The following is a 17,090-nucleotide window of genomic DNA, read 5'->3' as shown; positions in this document are numbered from 1 at the left end:
TATCGCTCTACATGAGTGCAGCTCCGTGACCACCCAGACGTGAACTGCGACCGATGTAACAAAACTCTCGTAGCGAAGAACTTTGCTTGCTTCGTTCTCACCGCGAAGTTCGCTCTGCTAATTCCGGCCTTCGAACGAGAGGCAGAATTGACCTCGGTCCAAAGTTGAGACGAGTCGAGTTTGGTCACTGCGATGTTCACCAGTCGGTACGATCAGTCTCAGTCATCAGGAGCGGCAGAGAGAGAAGGGCTCACATTCGTCACCTCCAGCGATCTCCATCATTCGAGGTTTCGCATCAATGAGCTTGATTCTCCTTACTCGTTTCACCGAGACATCGTCTGCAGAATCCGTGAGAGAACGTATGCGTCAGCAGGAGACGACAGCTAGAGAATCAACAAAGGAAAGACTCACTCGTTCGATCCGTGAATTCTTGCAACCAAACTCCTGTTTCCAACCAAGTCCGTAACAACCTCGTTCGATTCGCTTGTCCAGACTCGGAGCGATGATCGATATTAGGGGGGGCGATCGATTCGCCTTCCTGACGAAGTTTGTAGCCGAGCACCGAGAGGAAAATATCGCAACTGTCGGATCATCGAAGTCAGGTTCTCTCGTCAGTCACTTCTCCTACGGAAGAGCTGAAGAAAGGTCGGTACTTACGAGATGTCGTCCCAAGGCATAGCTCTACTGAACGTTTTACCTTTGATCGGTAACGCTCGAGTTTCACCTTTGAAAAGTGCATCGTCGAGGGCTCTATCGGCAGAGAAACGTTGTTCGTCAGGTTCTACAGGTAGAGTCAACGTCTTAGAAGGATAAGTGTGAGACTGACCTCCAGAGGAAGCTGACGCTGTCCGCCTCGGCTTGAGATGAGGTTTGACCGGGTTGAGGGTGTTCACCTCTCGTCTTCAACCAGTTTTGCCAGAGTTCACGACCGAGTACCGAGGGGAAGAAGTCTTGTCGCGAGAAGAGGAGTCGACTGGGTTTCGTCGAACAGGCGTACGAGAGTTTGAGCGTACGGAGAGAAGGATGGTTTCGAGGGGGGAAATCGTAGTGTGGAGCGGTACGAAGAGAGAGAGGGTCGAAGGGGAGAAGAGGATCCGGTAGAGGTGGTTCGAGAACTTCGAAAAGGGCGCAGTTGACCGATTCGTGAGGCGGAAGGTCCTTTCGAAAATTTTGCATTTCGTCAAACCTCCACAATTTGACTCCTGGAGCTGTGTAATCACTCAAGACGACGGGTAGTTTGCTAAAAAGTCCCCACGAGAAGGTTTGAGAACAGAAGAAGAGATTCGGATGAGGTCGAATCGAGTCGAGTTCGGATTTTGTAATCGTTCGGAATCCGTGCTCGGGTTCTTCTTCGGTTTCTCCATCGACGAGCTTGCGTTTTCCTTCCCCTCCTCCTTCTTGTTCCATCTTGTCCTCCCCTCGCGCTGGTGACAGATTGATCCACTCTCCCATCGCTTTGTATTTTCCATCTTTCGGAGTTTCCTCGACCTCGAAATCAAACGCTTCCCATTTCCATATTCCAGCTTTACTTCCACCTTCTCCCTCTCTCGCTAACAACCGAGCGGTCGACCACCTCCCATCGCCATCGCATTCGGGGTGTGCTGAAGCGCATCTTGCTGAGGAGCGAGCATCTGAAGAGACTGAAGGGACTGGAGGGGAAGGGGCTAGCGGAGGGTTCGGATCGACAGGGAGATCATCGGAGTAAGGAGAGGTCTTTGGGGAAGGATGCGCTTTGCTGCGAGAGGGAAATGAGGGAGAGGTCGGGGAAGAAGAGTTTTCAATATGAACGTTCCAATCGTCCTCCTCCATCGCGAACTGCGAGCTCGTTGTCGTTTGATCTGCTTGTGGAGGTTGACGAGGTTGTGTATTCCATGGATTGCTCCGCGAACGAGTGGGTGGACGAGGTCGTTGGCGAGAAGACGAATTGACCACCTCTGGCTCTTCATCCGTATCGATTACTAGCTCATGAGGCTTTGGTGAGGTAGATTTGGCTGAGGAACGAGTTCTCTGGGGGTTCGGCCGGGTGGAAGAAGTTGAAGAAGATGACGAAGAGAAGAAGTTGGAAGGAGCCACGGGGCCGAGAGGGGGACGTCGGGAAGCTGTTGGAGGTTGTTCTGTGGGTGGATCAAAGGTGTAGTCGGCTCCGTAAGTTGCTCGACGAGGCGGAGATGAATCTGTTCGAGCGGGAGACCCTGCAGTGAGTTCCTCAGGGAGTCAGCGGGCTACGTCGAGGAAGTAGGACTGAATCAGTACTTACCGTCTCGCGATTCCATGATACAGCGCGCTTGTCGAGGTTGAGAGGGAGTGACGAGATGACGAGCTATTCCCTCTCGTTCGCACTTTAGAAAGGATGAATGAGACTGGGGCAGTATTACAAGTGAAATTAGGTGAGACGAGAAGAATATGATATGGTCTATCTACAAAAGGGAAAAGTGTTCATGGGAAAGAGAAAACAAAGTTCGAAGTCTCTCGCGCTTGAGATAGGTCTACTGCGACTAGCGATGGATGTCCATAGGTCGCTGGACTCCTCCTTCTCCTCCGACTACTCCCTCATCACGCAACGCCTGTTCTCTCGCTTCCCTCCTCCTCAAACCTTCTTCCCGATCCTTCTCCGCTCCTTCCTCGTTCGATTGCTCTCGGAACCTCGCACTTGTTTTACCTCCTCCTCCGGTCTCTTCGTCTCGTTTACGTCGTTTCGTAGTTCCTTCGTGTCCTTCAGACTCGAGCGGTCCACCGATCGAAACGAGCACGGCGGCTGAATTCGCCGTTGGAGCGTCGAGGACCGAGAGTTCGAACGGAGTGAAGTATTTCGGAAGGGTGAAGTGTCGCAGGGGGATCAGGAGGATGATGATGACCGGGAAACCGATACCAGCTGACAAGTGAGTGCGAGAGTCGAGGGAGAGTCAGCATAGAACGAAACTCGAGGAGGAAGAGAACGAGCACTCACCAATCGTTTCCGAGATCGCAATGATCGCCGCGAAGAAGAGCCATTGGACTCCGATGAACTTGAGGATACTCGACTTCTTGATCTCCTTGAGCGGATGATCGGCGGGAATCAAGTTCGGGTCGCGAAGAAGGTACAGCGTCTTGTGAACGATTCCATTCCCTTCAACCGATCCCCATCCAACGACGATGAAGATACCGGCGAACATCGCTCGAGACATCAAGCCACTGCACGAAGAAAGTCGAAAGAGCGTAAGTTTTGAGCCGCGACAGGACGAGGAACGGAAACTCGGCTCACAAGACGACAAGAAGTGGTCGAGACATACATCCCATGATGAGTAGTCCCATCGCGAAATGACTAATCCTCTGCTCGACCAAACGAGTTCGAACGACTTTCATTCCTTCGCCCTTCTCTCCCTTTTCTTTCGCCTCCCGAACGCTGCCCTCGAAGAACCCTCCAGCACTTAACGGAGTCGACCGAGGTACCATCTTGGTAACGCAGAGTGATTCGGTGTGGACGGGCGCTTGAGGGACAAGTCCGTTCGGGGCGGGAAGTCCGAGAATACCAGCGACGAACGTCGTGCAACCGAGGAGGAAGAAATCCTGAGCGAGAGTGAACTCGATTTAGCTTTGCGGCGACGTGACTGGAGGTTGTCGTGAGAAGCTTACCCAGTGGAATCCAGCAGGACGTTTAACGGGGAAACCTCGAGATTGCGCCATGACCGACGAAACGTTGTTCTGTCGAGTTAACAAGAAGCGAGTCAGCCTTGCACTTGAGAACGAAAAGTGGACGATGCCCACATCGAAGTAGAACAGGAGGGTAACGAGCAGTCCGAAAGGGAGCGCTACGAAAACCCATTTCACCGGGAGATCCCAAAATGGAACAACCCAATCTCGACTGTGAAGCGAGGGAATGTCAATGAAGTGTATGAGACTGACTACTTGACCTGAAGAGGAACTTACTTGACAGTCGGTGCGAATGATTTCGTGATCGGAAGATACTGAATATCGGAAGATTTGATGTATCCGGGACTAGCACGGGAGAGACCGTCAGAGCCGCCCATGATGCATTCTACTCAAGAGTCGACTCACATGTGGACAAAGCCTGTGTAGAAGACGACGGCCGCGGCGAAAGCGTAATCGACCAAGAACTTTCGGAACCAGAAAGCTGTTTTGCCGCCAATGCTACAGATCAGTCCCTCCTTCTCGTGATGTAAGCAAGACAAAGAATCGAGAACTCGCGTCCGAATGAGAGAGTTCCTGAGCGTTCAATAAAGTAGACCGAAAGAGCGAAGAGGATGGCGACAACGACGGAGAACCAACCCGCTTGACCGGTACCGTCATCAAATTCGTACACGAGCAACTCGATACCCTTCTGGATGTAGATGACTCCGACGTCTGTATGGAATCGAGTAGAGTGAGCCGAATGGAAAACGACGGAGAGAGCGGAAAGCAACGACTCACAAAGACCGAAAGTTTCAGAAGTCATGTCGGTGATGAATCGAGTGTAATCCGAAATGTTGAGGACTGCCGTGATCCAATGCGTGATTGCGGACCAGCTACGACAACGTTTCTCATCAGTCTCTCTTCGCGTGAACTAGATATCACATCCCTCGATCCGACTCACATGAGAACCCACGCCTGGAACTGTAAGAAATCGACGTCGTAGTCTCGTAAGATGTCGAACGTCGTGTAGTTGAACAAGTTGATCAACTGTGAAGAGAGTCGTTTGTTCAGTGTGAGGACGAACGGCAATGGCAACTATTTTCCCGACAGAGAGCTTACCCCGGTGACTAGACACAAAGGAGAGCGAGCATCAGATCGTGACGAATGTGGGATGAGATAGACGCAAGGAGGAGCTTACCTCCGACAATGGTCAAAGGTTGAACGGAAAATAGCGCAAAGGTGAGAGCGGCGATCGCTGACGAGAGAATACCTTCGTTGACACCGTATGCTCCGTCGGTACGGACGTACATGTCGATGATGTAGGCCAAACAGGGGAAGAGGCTGTCGGAAGAAAACGTCAGCGATGTGAACTGAGCGGAATTATCTCCTCAAACGATCACGATGCTGTCGGACCTCGTCGGTCGTCGTCCATACTTGCGTAACCTCGTCCTTTGCCTAGTCCGCCCACTCACAGCAGTCCTTTGCTCGACTATGGCGGTCCCGGCAAATTGACCGACCCTGAGTTTTCTCTTCTCGAGAAATGCGACTCACTTAAGAAAGAACATCTTGATCGTAGCTCCGACCACCCTCTCATAATTCTTTGGTTTGAATCCTTCCGTCCAGTCGCTCACGTAGAACGGAGCACGCCTCGTGAGATCGTGGACAATACCCCGAAACGGCAAATATTGATACCCAAACGATCGAGTCGACCATGGTCGCGGTTCAGGCTTGAAGTTCAGGTTGTCGTGCTTGCTGCCGGTAGGAGCAGGATGGGAAGAAGGTGGTGGAAGTGTCGTTGAAGGAGTCGCCGATGAAACGGAGGAAATCGAAGGACTTCGTCCACCTCTTGCTGTGTTGTCTGCCATGTCGGCGAAGGAGCTGTCGATGCTGTGCACCCTCAGGGAAATAAACCGAAGGCGAACGAAGGAGGGAAAGGGAGAGCGCTCGACTTGATTCTCGAAAAGACTTGTTTTTCAAATTATTTCCTTGCCCAGCATGACGCGCCTTCCTCGTCCTCTTCGATTCCCTCGACTCGTTTCACGAACACACACAAGTCTTTGACCTGTCCCGAGCTCGCCTGCCACCTCGCCCTCTCCGCCAGCGCCCAGTTCCCTTTGCTGTTTCTGTTCTAAGGTCTTTCCCGTGCGACCTCGTAGGCCGACCCTCCGTCTGATACGGTATACGGCCAGCTGTCGAGCAGATTACGAGTCGGCGGATCTGCACGGGAATAAGGAGCTTTGACGGTCACTGTCGACACATTCAACGATTCCGATTGTCGGCCTCGTCAGACTACGCTACGTTACGTACAGCTTCGAAGCTCCTATCGCTCTACATGAGTGCAGCTCCGTGACCACCCAGACGTGAACTGCGACCGATGTAACAAAACTCTCGTAGCGAAGAACTTTGCTTGCTTCGTTCTCACCGCGAAGTTCGCTCTGCTAATTCCGGTCGACGCTATGCTCCTGGACTGCTAGCTGCTCTCGCAAGAGAGCTTTAATCGAGTCAGAGTAAGTGTTGGCCTGATGAATACATGCGATCGAGTCTGACCAAGCAAAGTCTCCCTGCGAGAAGTTTCGGTGAACATTGCTCTTTCTTTCCTTCCTCTCACTTCTCCCTGATCTACTCGGCATCACCCAACGTCCCACTCAATCGTTTGTCACTCGCAAGTGAGGAAGACCTACAGCAGATGCCTACATTTTCGCAAGCACGCGACCTCGTCTTCTCGACTGCCGGCTCTGAGAATACCAACCTCAAACGCAAAATTGACGATGTTCCGGTGTTGACAGCGAACAAGGAGAAAAAGGGTAAGAACAAGAGGAACAAGGTTAAACACCGCGCTCTCGCCAGGTCAGTCTGACTTTCTTGTCCGTCCGTGGTTCAAATTCAAGCTTCCGTTGCTGACTTTTGACTTGCTCTTACTTGCGAGCAGCATTTCGAATACCGTTACTCTTCCTGCTACAACTGTCCCTTCCGTTCCCTCTTCTTCTTCCGATGCCACTGTGCAACCCGATTCCTGCATCTCCAACCTCAAGGCGAAAGACACGAAACTTGTCCAATCACTCCTCAAAGAACTCGCATGGCTTCACAGCGGTTCACCTTACGCTGTTGTAGTGTTCCGGGCCGCTTTTCCCACTGTCGAGGCCGAGCTCAAGTCGACGCTCGGCCTCGAATCAACAGCGGAACTTTTCGCGGTCAGTGGAGGTGGGTCGTAATTCTTGCGCTCGTTCGATGATTCTCTCGTCGTTCGATGATTCTCTCGATGCTGACCCAGTGCATCTGCGTTTCGCTCTTCATAGGAGCAACCCCCGACTCCATGGCTCAGCCTCGTTTCATGTCCTCGAAGTAAGTTCCTCTCTTTTCGGCTACGATTTGAATCTATCTCTTTCACCAGCTGATGTTGCGCTCGCGCTTTCGTCAGCCCTGTACTCCAGCTCCTGAATATCGTTCTCTCCGAGGTTAGGGATGAGGCGCGCCGTGAGATCTCGCTATCGGAAGAAAGCATCAGAGCAAGACGAAAGGATGCGCTCGAGAACCTAAGGGAAGCTCGTGAGCACCATGCGGCAAATAGTCGCAAAGGGGCGGCTCAGTAGTCAATCTCCCCGTTGTACTTGTTGACAGTGCTCGATCGGCGACTCGGTGGATCAAGAGGAGTCTCTTGTACTCGTATTTCTGTTATTGTTTCTTCTTACTACGCTTCGCCTACTTCCGCTCGGAACGGGGCATCATGTTATCTACTATCACCCTCTTGGGTTTCATTGAGTTCGGTTCGAGCGGTTGAAGTTTTCGAGAGCGAATTTGCAGTTCTTCTCCTCGGTGAGCTCTTTCCGTCGTTCGACGTAGATGACGAGGAGCTAGCTCTAACGCTCCTTCGACAGTGGTGAGGGTATGGGTTCGACGAAGCACTCGAGAAAGGACGTTTGAGAGCGGCTCGAAGTCGGGTCAAGCTCAATTGTGCGAAGTCGCTTTTCCTCTCAAAACCGGTGAGAGCGTTTCTGCACCGAGATTGTTCGATCTGGGGATCGAGATGTAGACATTGACGCAGCTCGAAAACAGATGAGACGAGAGCATACGATTCAGAAGGAGTCTCGATTCGAAAAGTCGCGCAAGTTTGAAGCTCGACTTCGATGCTCTCATGTTCAACCCGGCTTTCTCCTCAGGCACCTTCGTTTGACAGTCTCCTGGCCGTCACTAAGGGACCACTTCAGTCCGCCCGAATCCTCACCCCTTCCTCGATCGCGCTCTCTCCTTCCCTTTCACTTTCCCCTACTTCTCCATCGACACCAAAGAATGACCAGCAAACGCCCAGCAGAGCATACTAGAGATCTAGCTAGACCTCTAGAGAAAGCCGCAGCGAGGTTAGTCCCCATCTCTCTCCTTCACCACACCTTCGGAGATGAAACAGTGGAGACCCTTTGTAGAGATCTCTGCCGGGCTTTGGCGACGTGAGCTGACCTTCATGAAGCTTACAGACGACTCCTGACACCCTCATGCTGCCTGTCACTCCCGCTGCCCCTACAAACTTGCACTCGACGTCATTCAACAACGACATGATCTCCTCCGACCTCTCTAGCATCACGAAACGCCTCCGACCTTCACCGTCGCCATAGGGCTCTACGGCAAGCAATCGTCACCAGGGAGGAGCGGGAACACATCAGTCTCCGCCTGCTTCGCCTCGATCTTGAATTCTTCGATACGGACAGCTGCATGGGCAGACTCAACTCGCCGCATCTCGTGAATGAATGGGATTGGACTGGACCCAGGAACAGTAGCGTCGAAGAGGAAGTTTCCGAGGAGGCGAGAGAGGGGGTTGAAACGGCGGATCAGCTGAAGGAAACTCTCGAAGCGACACCTGTCGAGGTCTTGACTCCGACAGCGTTCACTCTACTCGCTCAGTCTGACCTCAACGTCGCCGGCGTCGAAGTAGGCATGTCAGGAGAAGAGAATGCGACGATCCTCGTAACGGTTTCGAAATCACTTCTTTCGATTCTCAGTTCGTCGACCTCGATCATCGGGAGCCGGCAGCTACCTCGAAATCTCGTTACTACCAACACTATCGTATCCGTGGACAACGTCTGTTCCGCTCTCTCCTGCTTCCGTCTTTCCTTCGACTTCTTCATTTCTCTCTCCGACTTCTCCATTCCATCTCACCGTCCTTCCTCTATCTGGTTCGTAGCATCTCGACAAGTCGACAACAGCGGCTCTTGGTATACAACTCGATCGGTCTTCCAACGACATGAACGGTATCTCGAGCCGTTTCGATTCCGGACGCAGCAGAACGACAAGGCTTCGAACGAACGAGCTAGAACGGTCGATGATTGTGGCTCGACTGGTCGCCACCGACGTCAAAACCATGTCCCCTTTGTTCCATTTTGCTCGACGGCTCATCTAACCCGTCGTCGGCGAAACTCCTCTCGACCTACTCATCCTCCATCTTCCTTTGGGCAATCATCAACTCTCGTGAATGAACCTTCGGCGGTCTCGGAGGTATCGGATGCTCTTTCACCGCTCCTGAACCGCTCCATCGGAATCAGGAAGGTTATTTGTGTCGGAAACGAAGAATCGATAGTCTTTCCAGGGCTTATCGTACCTCGTCGCCAATGTACTCAGAGTACGTTGTTCAAGCTCGGACGCAGATGGAGAGCTTCGTACTCAGACAGATGGAGGAAGCAGTTTACGGAAAACCGAGTCAACAAGGTACGTCTTCACCGTTTCCTGTCTTCAAGTTCTGATTCGAAGCGCAAACTGACCTCCCTTCTCTCGTTCGGACAGCTACCACTCTTTGCAATCTAAACATCACAGTTCTCTTCCAGTTCCATGAGCTCGTCGAGGTATCAAGAGGAAAAGAATTCGCAATTCAATTCGAGAAGATCGATCAAAGGTTAACTCCGCTTTTTCTTCTCGAAGAAAACTTTTCTGTTTCCTAGCTTTGAACGTCGATAGAACGCTAATCCGTTTGTTTTGATCCATTGTTGCTTCTCCTCCTTCGACTCGAGCAATGAGATCTCGACTACCGAATTCAAGGATGGTGACTCGACAAAGTTCCAAATCGCAAACTATTCTTCATTCGCTCAAGAGGACCTCTACCTTCGTCAAGTCGAGTACAACCGTCAAACGTCGCAAAACGGGAGCGTCTCGCTATTCGTCTCGCACGATTGGACGAACGGAATTCAACGACCTCAAAAACATCCCTGCTTGGCAACTCCCTCGAAACATATTCTCTGCTCTCTCGACCAAGCTCGCCAGGAGGTTCACGACAGATAGGCGAGACCTTCACGTCGAAAACGGGTGAGCGAGGCTTCTTTCTCGTTTTCTCCGCTGAAATTCGCTAACTCGAGATGTGAATTTCACCTGTAGATGTCTATTCACCAGTAAATCTCACGAATCGTCTCGCTCCGACCGTCCGACAGTGAATCTCAGCAACACTCCGTTAACTCAGGAGAATCTCGCATCTCGATATCACTTCTTAGCGACCAAGAGGCTAACCCTCGGACATCTCGCGGAGGTCATCAAGTATCGATATCACTCAGAAGCCCCCTCATTCACCTACAAACCCTCGTTTCAACCTAAACTCGCTCAACTCGCGTATCTGCTCACTCAACCGGACGAAATCTCCCTCTATCGGATCGGAATCGAAGACGTATCACATCTCTGTGGGAATCGACACTGTTTCTCTCCAACACATCTCGTCGTCGAATCAAGGCAAGAGAACATGGATCGAGAGAAGTGTTTCGGGAGGAAAAAGGACGACAGGCGGAAATGGCAAGACGAATGTCCGCACCGGATCCCTTGTCGACTCTCACAACGACCTGATCGACCACGACCATCGAACGGTTGCCGGAATCGGGAGAAGCACTTCTATATCGACCTTCCGCCGCCGCCAAAACTGATTCCTGAAGAGTTCCGCTGCGCACAAGCGCGACATTCGACAGGAGGCGTAGCAAGAGCGTTGGCAGACAGTACCAATCGGGTGGGAAGGGGGTAACGGATGTTGCGAGGGTGCTGAAGGATGAAATAGCAAAGCTGAAGCTCTGAAGCGTTGTGAAACTAGAAATACTTTGGCGTTCTCCTTCCGATTGATCGCGAGTGATAACACTTTGACTTCGCTGTCCTTGTAGTAGTAGAGTGAGCTTGCGGTTGGAGTGAGCTCAGTCTTGTCGCGAAACGAGCGAGGTCTTCCTTCAACTTTTCCGAACTATCGCGCCAAACCTCTTAGACCTCCGGCACTTTCGCCTATCGCTTCTTCAAGGTCATGTTTACCTATTGCATCCAAAAGGTACGCCTCTCAGGCTGTTCCGCTACCGCCCTTGAGTTTGATCTCTTAACTGAAAACTCTCCCCTCCTCTGTCTCTCGCTGCACCTGTGAACCGGCCAAATCAGGACACGATACGAGTAGAACCTCGTGACTTTGCGAAACCTCCAGCAGAGGCGATCAAGGAGGAGATTCATCGGCGATATTCAAACAAGGTCAGCTCTCGCTCTCCCTTCTCTGCTCTGCGCTCGACGAGCTAACGTAGACACGAACCTCGATGTAGGTGATACCCGGAGTCGGTCTTTGTATCAGTTTGCTTGATATTCTGAGCTGTACAGAGGGAGCGGTTTTATACGGAGATGGGTGCTTCTACTACCAGAGTGAGCATTTCAATGAGCTCGTAGATAGAGGAAAGAGGTAGCTGATACTGTGCTGGATCCTCTGTAGCCGAATTCCGGCTGATCATGTTCAGACCGTACATCGGAGAAGCGATTTTGGGAAAAGTGAAAAGTCAAGGTTCGGAAGGAATCATCGGTACGTTTCCGCTCGATTCAAGTTACGGAAACGACGAACTTGACTCTTGCGGTCCTTGGTACAGTTACGCTTGGGTTCTTCGACGATATCCTCATTCCTCCTACACTGCTGCCTGATCAATGTGGTTTGTACGTCCGATCTCCCTCCCTCTCTGACCTCCTCGAGATATCACCGCTAACTGTGACCTCGCTGACTGACTCCATGGCTCGCTCGTTCTGACAGCGATGGAAACTTGCGAGAATATTTCTGGGTCCCTCTCGATCCCGAATCAAACAACACGAAACTATCCCAGCAAGAACTCCATCAAATCCCGACGGATCAACGACTACCGATCTCGAAGCGCGATTGGATTCGAATCAGAGTAGAGGAGGAGCTGTTCGACGATACGAGTCCAACGAGCGGAGCGCCGGCCAGCGGCTTGGCGAATGGTGCACCGGCGGGAGCTGGTGGGGACGCTACAGGGAAAGAGGTTGGAGGCGCGGCGAAGGGAAAGAGTCCTTATAGACTGCTGGTAAGTCCCCGACTACGGATTGCGAAATCCGAGATCTCGAGTGAGCTAACTCTCTTTCGGTTCTTTCCGCCTGCAGTGCTCGATGACGGAAGAAGGTACCGGGTGTATAGAGTGGTGGGCTGAAGCAGAACCTATGGCAGAAGACTGATTGAGAACTCGGAATCGTTGAAACGAGTAAACGAATTCGAGACAAGATTTTCATCAGAGAGTCAAAGGCAAACAGGCTAGCTGGTACCCGACAAGAAGAGAGCAAAGTATAGATAGACATAAGAGAGAATCAACAGAAGAAATAACGAAAAATCAGTAGAAACAGATCAGGAACAAAACTCGTCCTCCTCACTCCCACGAACTCTTCCTCTCTCTCGCACCGAAGAAATCAGTCGACGATCGTTTCGAGGACCCTCGTTCTAGATCCGATTTGGTCGGACTACCATTTGGACTATCCCACCCTTCTCTTCGTTGATCGACGACTTTACTCGCTTGCAAATTGACGAGATCCTTCGCGATCGTTTTCCTCCGAATGTTGCGTTCTTTCGTTGCGGATTTACGCTGATGAGGAGACGAAGGAAGAGGAGGAGGTTTCTGACCTTGAGTCCAGAAGGAAGAGTTTTGGAGAGGAGGCGAAGGCGAAGCTGGGAGGGGAGATAGTTCAGATCGTGAAGAAGTCGTTGAGGGTACTCGAGCGAGAGAGGTCGAAGTAAAGTTGAGTGAGGGACGCATCGAGGAGGTGGAGGAAGAGAGGGTCATGCGGGAGAAGGGGGAAACAAGTTTCAATTCGGACAAGGGAGTCGGAGGATGATTCTCGGAGTCGATGGTGAGTGATGAGGTCTCGACTTGCGACTTGCTCGTCAGCTTGTCGAGGAGGCGTTGCGCAGCGAGGTATTTCTGAGTCGACCAGGTGATTCGTCAGTAAAGAGACGAGCGCACTTGAAGAACGAACTAACCTGTCGCCAATCTTCCGCCTTCGCTTCGGTCTCGACAATCTTTGACTGCTGCTGCGTGATCTTCCCCTCCATCACTCGCTTCTCTCGTTCGCCGATGCCCGCATCGACAGATCGCTGAAGTTCCGAAACTCGAGCCAACAACTCGCCATTCCTCACTTGAAGCTCTTTCACTTGCTTTTGTTGTTCCTTGACGACTTGTTGCTGCTTCTCATTACTCGAGTCGGATGATTGACTGCTGGTCGAAGAGGACAGAACAGAGGTAGTCGAAGTCGAAGAGAGAGCAGGTCGTGGACTGAAAGCGTTCGCGCTAGATTTCGCTCGCATGTCCTCCATCCTCGATTTGAGCTTGTCCAATCCCGATCTCTGATCCGCTTCGTACTTCTTTCGACGAGCTTCGAGGTTCTCAAGGGTTTCGACCGTTCGTTCCAGTTGAGCGACTCGGTTGACTTTCGCGGCGAGGTCCTCCTGCAGTCGATCGATCTCAGCTTGTAGAGCAGCGGTAGCGGCTTCCTTCTCCTTCGTCGTCTGTTCTTCGGCGAGTTCGTGACGTTTCAGTTGGAGCTCGGCCATTTCCTCGATGTCGTGTATTCGTCGTTCAGCTTCTTCGACCGCCTTCTTCGCCAAATCTCGTTCCTTCCTGACTCCAGATGCCTCATCGAGAGCAGATTGTACGGCTTCCGCTTTCGCCGCAGTGATTACGGCGAGTTCTCGTTTGATTGATTCGACTTGTCGTTCGAAAGACGCGATCATTTCGTCTTTCGGATCCGGTAGTTTCGATTCGGCCTCCTTCTTCGAGAGCTGATGTTGGACAGAGGTCAAGGTAATTTGAAGATCGGTGAGTTGTAGATCCTTCGATTGAGAGTTCTCCTCGGCTGTAGCTAATCGTCCTTCGACCGTTTCGAGATTCTCGATAATCTTCTGATTCTCCTGCTTGAGGCTGTCGAGTGATAACCGAAGGGCTGACATCTCCTCCGAGAGTTGATCCCTTTCTACTTCGACCTGTCGGAGTGTCTCCCGAATCGTCGCCAACTCGCTCTCGAGTTCCCGAATTCGACCTTTACGATCTTCGTTCGCTTGAGCTGACTTTTCGGCGTCGAGTCGAGCGAGCGATGAGGAACGTTGTAGTTGTTGAAGTTGGGTACGGAGAGTAGAGAGTTCGGTTTCGGTCGATGAAAGTGAGGCGAGTTTAGCGTTAGCCTCTTCCAGTTGTCGAGCGAGAGCCGATTCCTATTTGACCAACGACACTCGATAATCAGTCACAAGCTCTACAGAGCGATGAAGCAGAGTTAGCGGCATACCTGTTCCTTCAAACGCTTTTCCTCCTCTTCCCTTAAGTTCTCCGACGACTCACTCTCCTTCAACCCGTTCCTCCAACTCATTCCCTCCCGACTCGGCGTACCCAATCCAATCCCAATCCCACTCATGTCTCTCCTCCCCGGCGCACCCATATTGAGCGATCTCGACCTCGAAGGACTGAGCATAGATCCGGCGAAAGCACCGGACCCTGAAACTCGACGAGCGTTCGCTTCGAGCGAGGGACCGGTTAGGATGAGGGATTGAGTATGGGCGAGTTGGGATCGGAGTCGGGATAGTTCGAGCTCCTTCTCGGCGAGGGCGTCTCGAGCCTGTCAAGAAAACGTCTGTCAATCGGATGCGAGCGGAACCTGAGTCAAACTTGTAAGACGACTGACCTCTTTCCCTCGACGTTCGGCTTCGTCCGCTCTTCGTGCAGCAAGATCTCGTTCTCGAACGACATCACCTCCTTCGACACTTTTGATCTGGGATTGAAGGCGTTCGACTTGAGCAGCGTATTGTTTGAGCATCATTTGATCCGTCAAAAGCTGCGAATCACGAAACACCATTACTTTGTAAGCGAGCTAGCCTTCAGAGTAAGAAAAGTTTTCGAAAAGACTCACGACTCCACGTTCAGCTTTCGTCACTACCATTTTAACCCTCTTCGCGAATTTGAGCGTACTGAGCGTTTCCGTCGCTTGTTCGATATCGGGTGAGATCGTACAGACGACGGCGACTCGAGAGTTACCCGACAGGGCGGGTTGCAAGAGTCGAGTGAGCTTCGAATCGCGGTACGGGATGTGAGCCGTCGAGTTGTGTGGCTCGGTGAGTTTTCCGATAACGGTTCCGAGCGTGAGAAGACTAGAGTGGGGACCGACATAGGACAGGTCAGCAACGGCGAGAGATGTCGAGGGAGAGAGCAAGAGAGGACGAACGACTTGTTGATAAAGCTCCCTTCTTTTCTCCTCTCCTCTTGGCCAGTCGCCGATTCACTTCCAGCGAGATCGATCAAGTTCTACGTACGTATCTCGTGTTAGTAGAATGCTCTTGAAATGAGAAGAGAATGATTGAGACTTGCGAGTTTCGAAGTTCTCGCTGAACCGTTCTCATATTTCGACATGCTTTCGATCGTCTACTCATCATCTCATGCGTCAGTATTCCTGGGTAAGTTTAAACAGTTGAGACTCACGACGATGAAAACGCAATGACTCCTCGAACTCCTCTCGTTCCAATCCGTCTGTCCTACTCTCCTCCTCTGTTCCCCTGACCTCAACACCTCCAACACTTCTTGTGGCATCGATACAGGTCGTTCTTCTAAATTCTTGACCGTTCCACCTTCTACGATTTCGGGTTGTCGTGGGATCGTTTGACTAGAAGACGAAGAGGAAGAGGAGGAAGAGGAAATTGGAGGAGAGAGGAGGTCTCGAAGTTGTTCGTTGTAGATTTCGAGGAATGAAACGCGGAGGGAGTAGGTTCGATCGGTGTTTTGCTAGAACGATCAAGGTTTCAGAGCGAGTGAGACACGAGAGCAATCGAGCACGGGAATGAAAAAGACGAACCTCGTGAATGTAACTGAACAGCTCATCGATCGCCAGGGGGATGACACCAGGTTCGTTAGGGGATCCCATCATCGTATGAGTCTTTCCTGATGCAGTTTGACCATAACTGCCGATAACGAGGAGAGAATTTCAGTGTGAGCTATTCGAGTGTGAGAGAAAGTTGAGACTTACGCAAAGACGGTACCGTTGAACCCGTTCAGAGCAGCTTTTACAACTGGTCGGATCTTTCGATCGTACAATTTCGAAGTTGGATCAGGCGAAACATGGAGTAAGTCGAATCGAAAATCGTATTCTTCGGAAGTTTTGCCTCCTCGCTTGACCAAGGTCGGGTGTGTCGCCGCGAGAGTTAGAGTTGCTTGTGAAGGACGATAGGTATAGATCTGAGAGGAGGAAGAGGTCGATTTCGTAGGTCGGACCCTGCAAACGAGCGCAATACAATCGTCTTCATCGACGACTCCCAGTCTCGACGAAAGGACCCGACTTACCTGAGACAGACGACGACGTTCTCCTTCTTCCCATCCTTATCCTCATCAATCTCCTCGGTTTCCGTCTCAGTTTCGGTCGCACTATCGTTCCCATCCTCGTCCTCGCTTCTTTCGACGATCGAACCTCTCATTCTATTTCCCCCGATTCCACCTCCTGGAGTCGTCAACGCTCCTTCTTCCGCGGTCATGAATCCTCCTTCCCCCTCAGTTTCCGTCTCCGTATCGTTCCCTCTTTTAAAACTTCGAATCGGTCCAAACCCAGCTTTCCTCCTCGGTCTATTGTCATCCTCCTCCTCTCGTTCATCATGATCATCATCCGTTGTATCTCCATAGGAACAACTCGCATCGCTCGATCTAGCCGAGAGAATGGTGTCTTCTCGTTGTTGTCTCGAGAGAGAAGAGCTACTTCCTCCTCCTCCTCCTCCTTCGGTTCGCGCACTCGATTGCGAGTTGATACTCGAATTCGAAGTGCCTACTCCTACTCCTAGCGTCGTAGTTGAAAGAGGTCGAGTTCTTCTCGAACTTGTTGTTGTTGTTGTCGTTTTCGGGGTCGAACCTCCTCGCTTAATCGGACTAGTTCTCCCATCGATGATCGAATTCACCGAAGTTCTCGATCCACCTTGTAAAGCGAGTGAGGAAGAAGGTCTCGAAGGACGAGGGGAAGTCGGGTTGTTGATTGAAGATTGAGTCGAACCTTTTACGGGGGAAGCGGGACGACTGGACGCGCGAGAAGGAGTGCGAGAGGAAGAGGAACTACTGCCGAAAGGTTTACGCGTCGAGGCGCTCGGCGTTGAGGGTCGTGACGGGTTCATTGCCGCATGCGAGAAGAGAGAGAAGGAAAGTGAGATGAAACTCGCGGGCAAGTCTCTCGCACAGCTTACTTGTCCAGCCTACAGTAGCTGTACT

The 17,090-nt window shown here is 51.6% G+C and overlaps 6 protein-coding genes across 6 annotated transcripts; 3 read left to right on the top strand and 3 right to left on the bottom strand.

Moving 5' to 3' along the window:
- Positions 1-225: 225 nt before the first annotated feature.
- On the bottom strand, positions 226-2,273 carry JCM6883_003257 (uncharacterized protein; the record flags this gene model as incomplete). Its single annotated transcript, XM_076633804.1, has 5 exons — positions 226-338; positions 412-581; positions 658-750; positions 827-2,192; positions 2,258-2,273. The coding sequence occupies 5 exons, from the start codon at positions 2,271-2,273 to the stop codon at positions 226-228; spliced, it is 1,758 nt and encodes a 585-aa protein (XP_076486269.1).
- Positions 2,274-2,495: 222 nt separating this feature from the next.
- Positions 2,496-5,474, bottom strand: BOR1 (Bor1p; the record flags this gene model as incomplete). Its single annotated transcript, XM_076633803.1, has 13 exons — positions 2,496-2,872; positions 2,948-3,171; positions 3,242-3,546; positions 3,613-3,681; positions 3,745-3,841; positions 3,907-3,975; positions 4,036-4,111; positions 4,186-4,341; positions 4,408-4,502; positions 4,571-4,656; positions 4,729-4,736; positions 4,808-4,950; positions 5,161-5,474. The coding sequence occupies 13 exons, from the start codon at positions 5,472-5,474 to the stop codon at positions 2,496-2,498; spliced, it is 2,019 nt and encodes a 672-aa protein (XP_076486268.1).
- Positions 5,475-6,295: 821 nt separating this feature from the next.
- Positions 6,296-6,821, top strand: JCM6883_003255 (uncharacterized protein; the record flags this gene model as incomplete). The annotated part of the gene is made up of 2 exons (XM_076633802.1): positions 6,296-6,456; positions 6,539-6,821. 2 exons carry the CDS (start codon positions 6,296-6,298, stop codon positions 6,819-6,821), a joined length of 444 nt encoding a protein of 147 aa, XP_076486267.1.
- A 2,783-nt stretch (positions 6,822-9,604) lies between these two features.
- On the top strand, positions 9,605-10,591 carry JCM6883_003254 (uncharacterized protein; the record flags this gene model as incomplete). Its single annotated transcript, XM_076633801.1, has 2 exons — positions 9,605-9,894; positions 9,964-10,591. 2 exons carry the CDS (start codon positions 9,605-9,607, stop codon positions 10,589-10,591), a joined length of 918 nt encoding a protein of 305 aa, XP_076486266.1.
- A 267-nt stretch (positions 10,592-10,858) lies between these two features.
- Positions 10,859-12,051, top strand: RPC25 (DNA-directed RNA polymerase III subunit RPC25; the record flags this gene model as incomplete). The annotated part of the gene is made up of 7 exons (XM_076633800.1): positions 10,859-10,882; positions 10,987-11,073; positions 11,142-11,238; positions 11,306-11,392; positions 11,457-11,520; positions 11,615-11,903; positions 11,980-12,051. The coding sequence occupies 7 exons, from the start codon at positions 10,859-10,861 to the stop codon at positions 12,049-12,051; spliced, it is 720 nt and encodes a 239-aa protein (XP_076486265.1).
- A 188-nt stretch (positions 12,052-12,239) lies between these two features.
- Positions 12,240-16,996, bottom strand: JCM6883_003252 (uncharacterized protein; the record flags this gene model as incomplete). The annotated part of the gene is made up of 11 exons (XM_076633799.1): positions 12,240-12,788; positions 12,848-14,074; positions 14,146-14,472; positions 14,539-14,688; positions 14,764-15,001; positions 15,076-15,155; positions 15,219-15,272; positions 15,330-15,629; positions 15,700-15,805; positions 15,871-16,116; positions 16,185-16,996. 11 exons carry the CDS (start codon positions 16,994-16,996, stop codon positions 12,240-12,242), a joined length of 4,089 nt encoding a protein of 1,362 aa, XP_076486264.1.
- Between the last annotated feature and the right edge of the window lie 94 nt (positions 16,997-17,090).

The sequence above is a fragment of the Sporobolomyces salmoneus genome (genome assembly GCF_050403485.1).
Source record: "Sporobolomyces salmoneus JCM6883 DNA, S_salmoneus_JCM6883_v1_ctg44, whole genome shotgun sequence".
Classification (NCBI taxonomy): domain Eukaryota; kingdom Fungi; phylum Basidiomycota; class Microbotryomycetes; order Sporidiobolales; family Sporidiobolaceae; genus Sporobolomyces; species Sporobolomyces salmoneus.
Note: the sequence above shows the minus strand (reverse complement) of the source record. Positions and strands in the feature narration are given on the sequence as shown.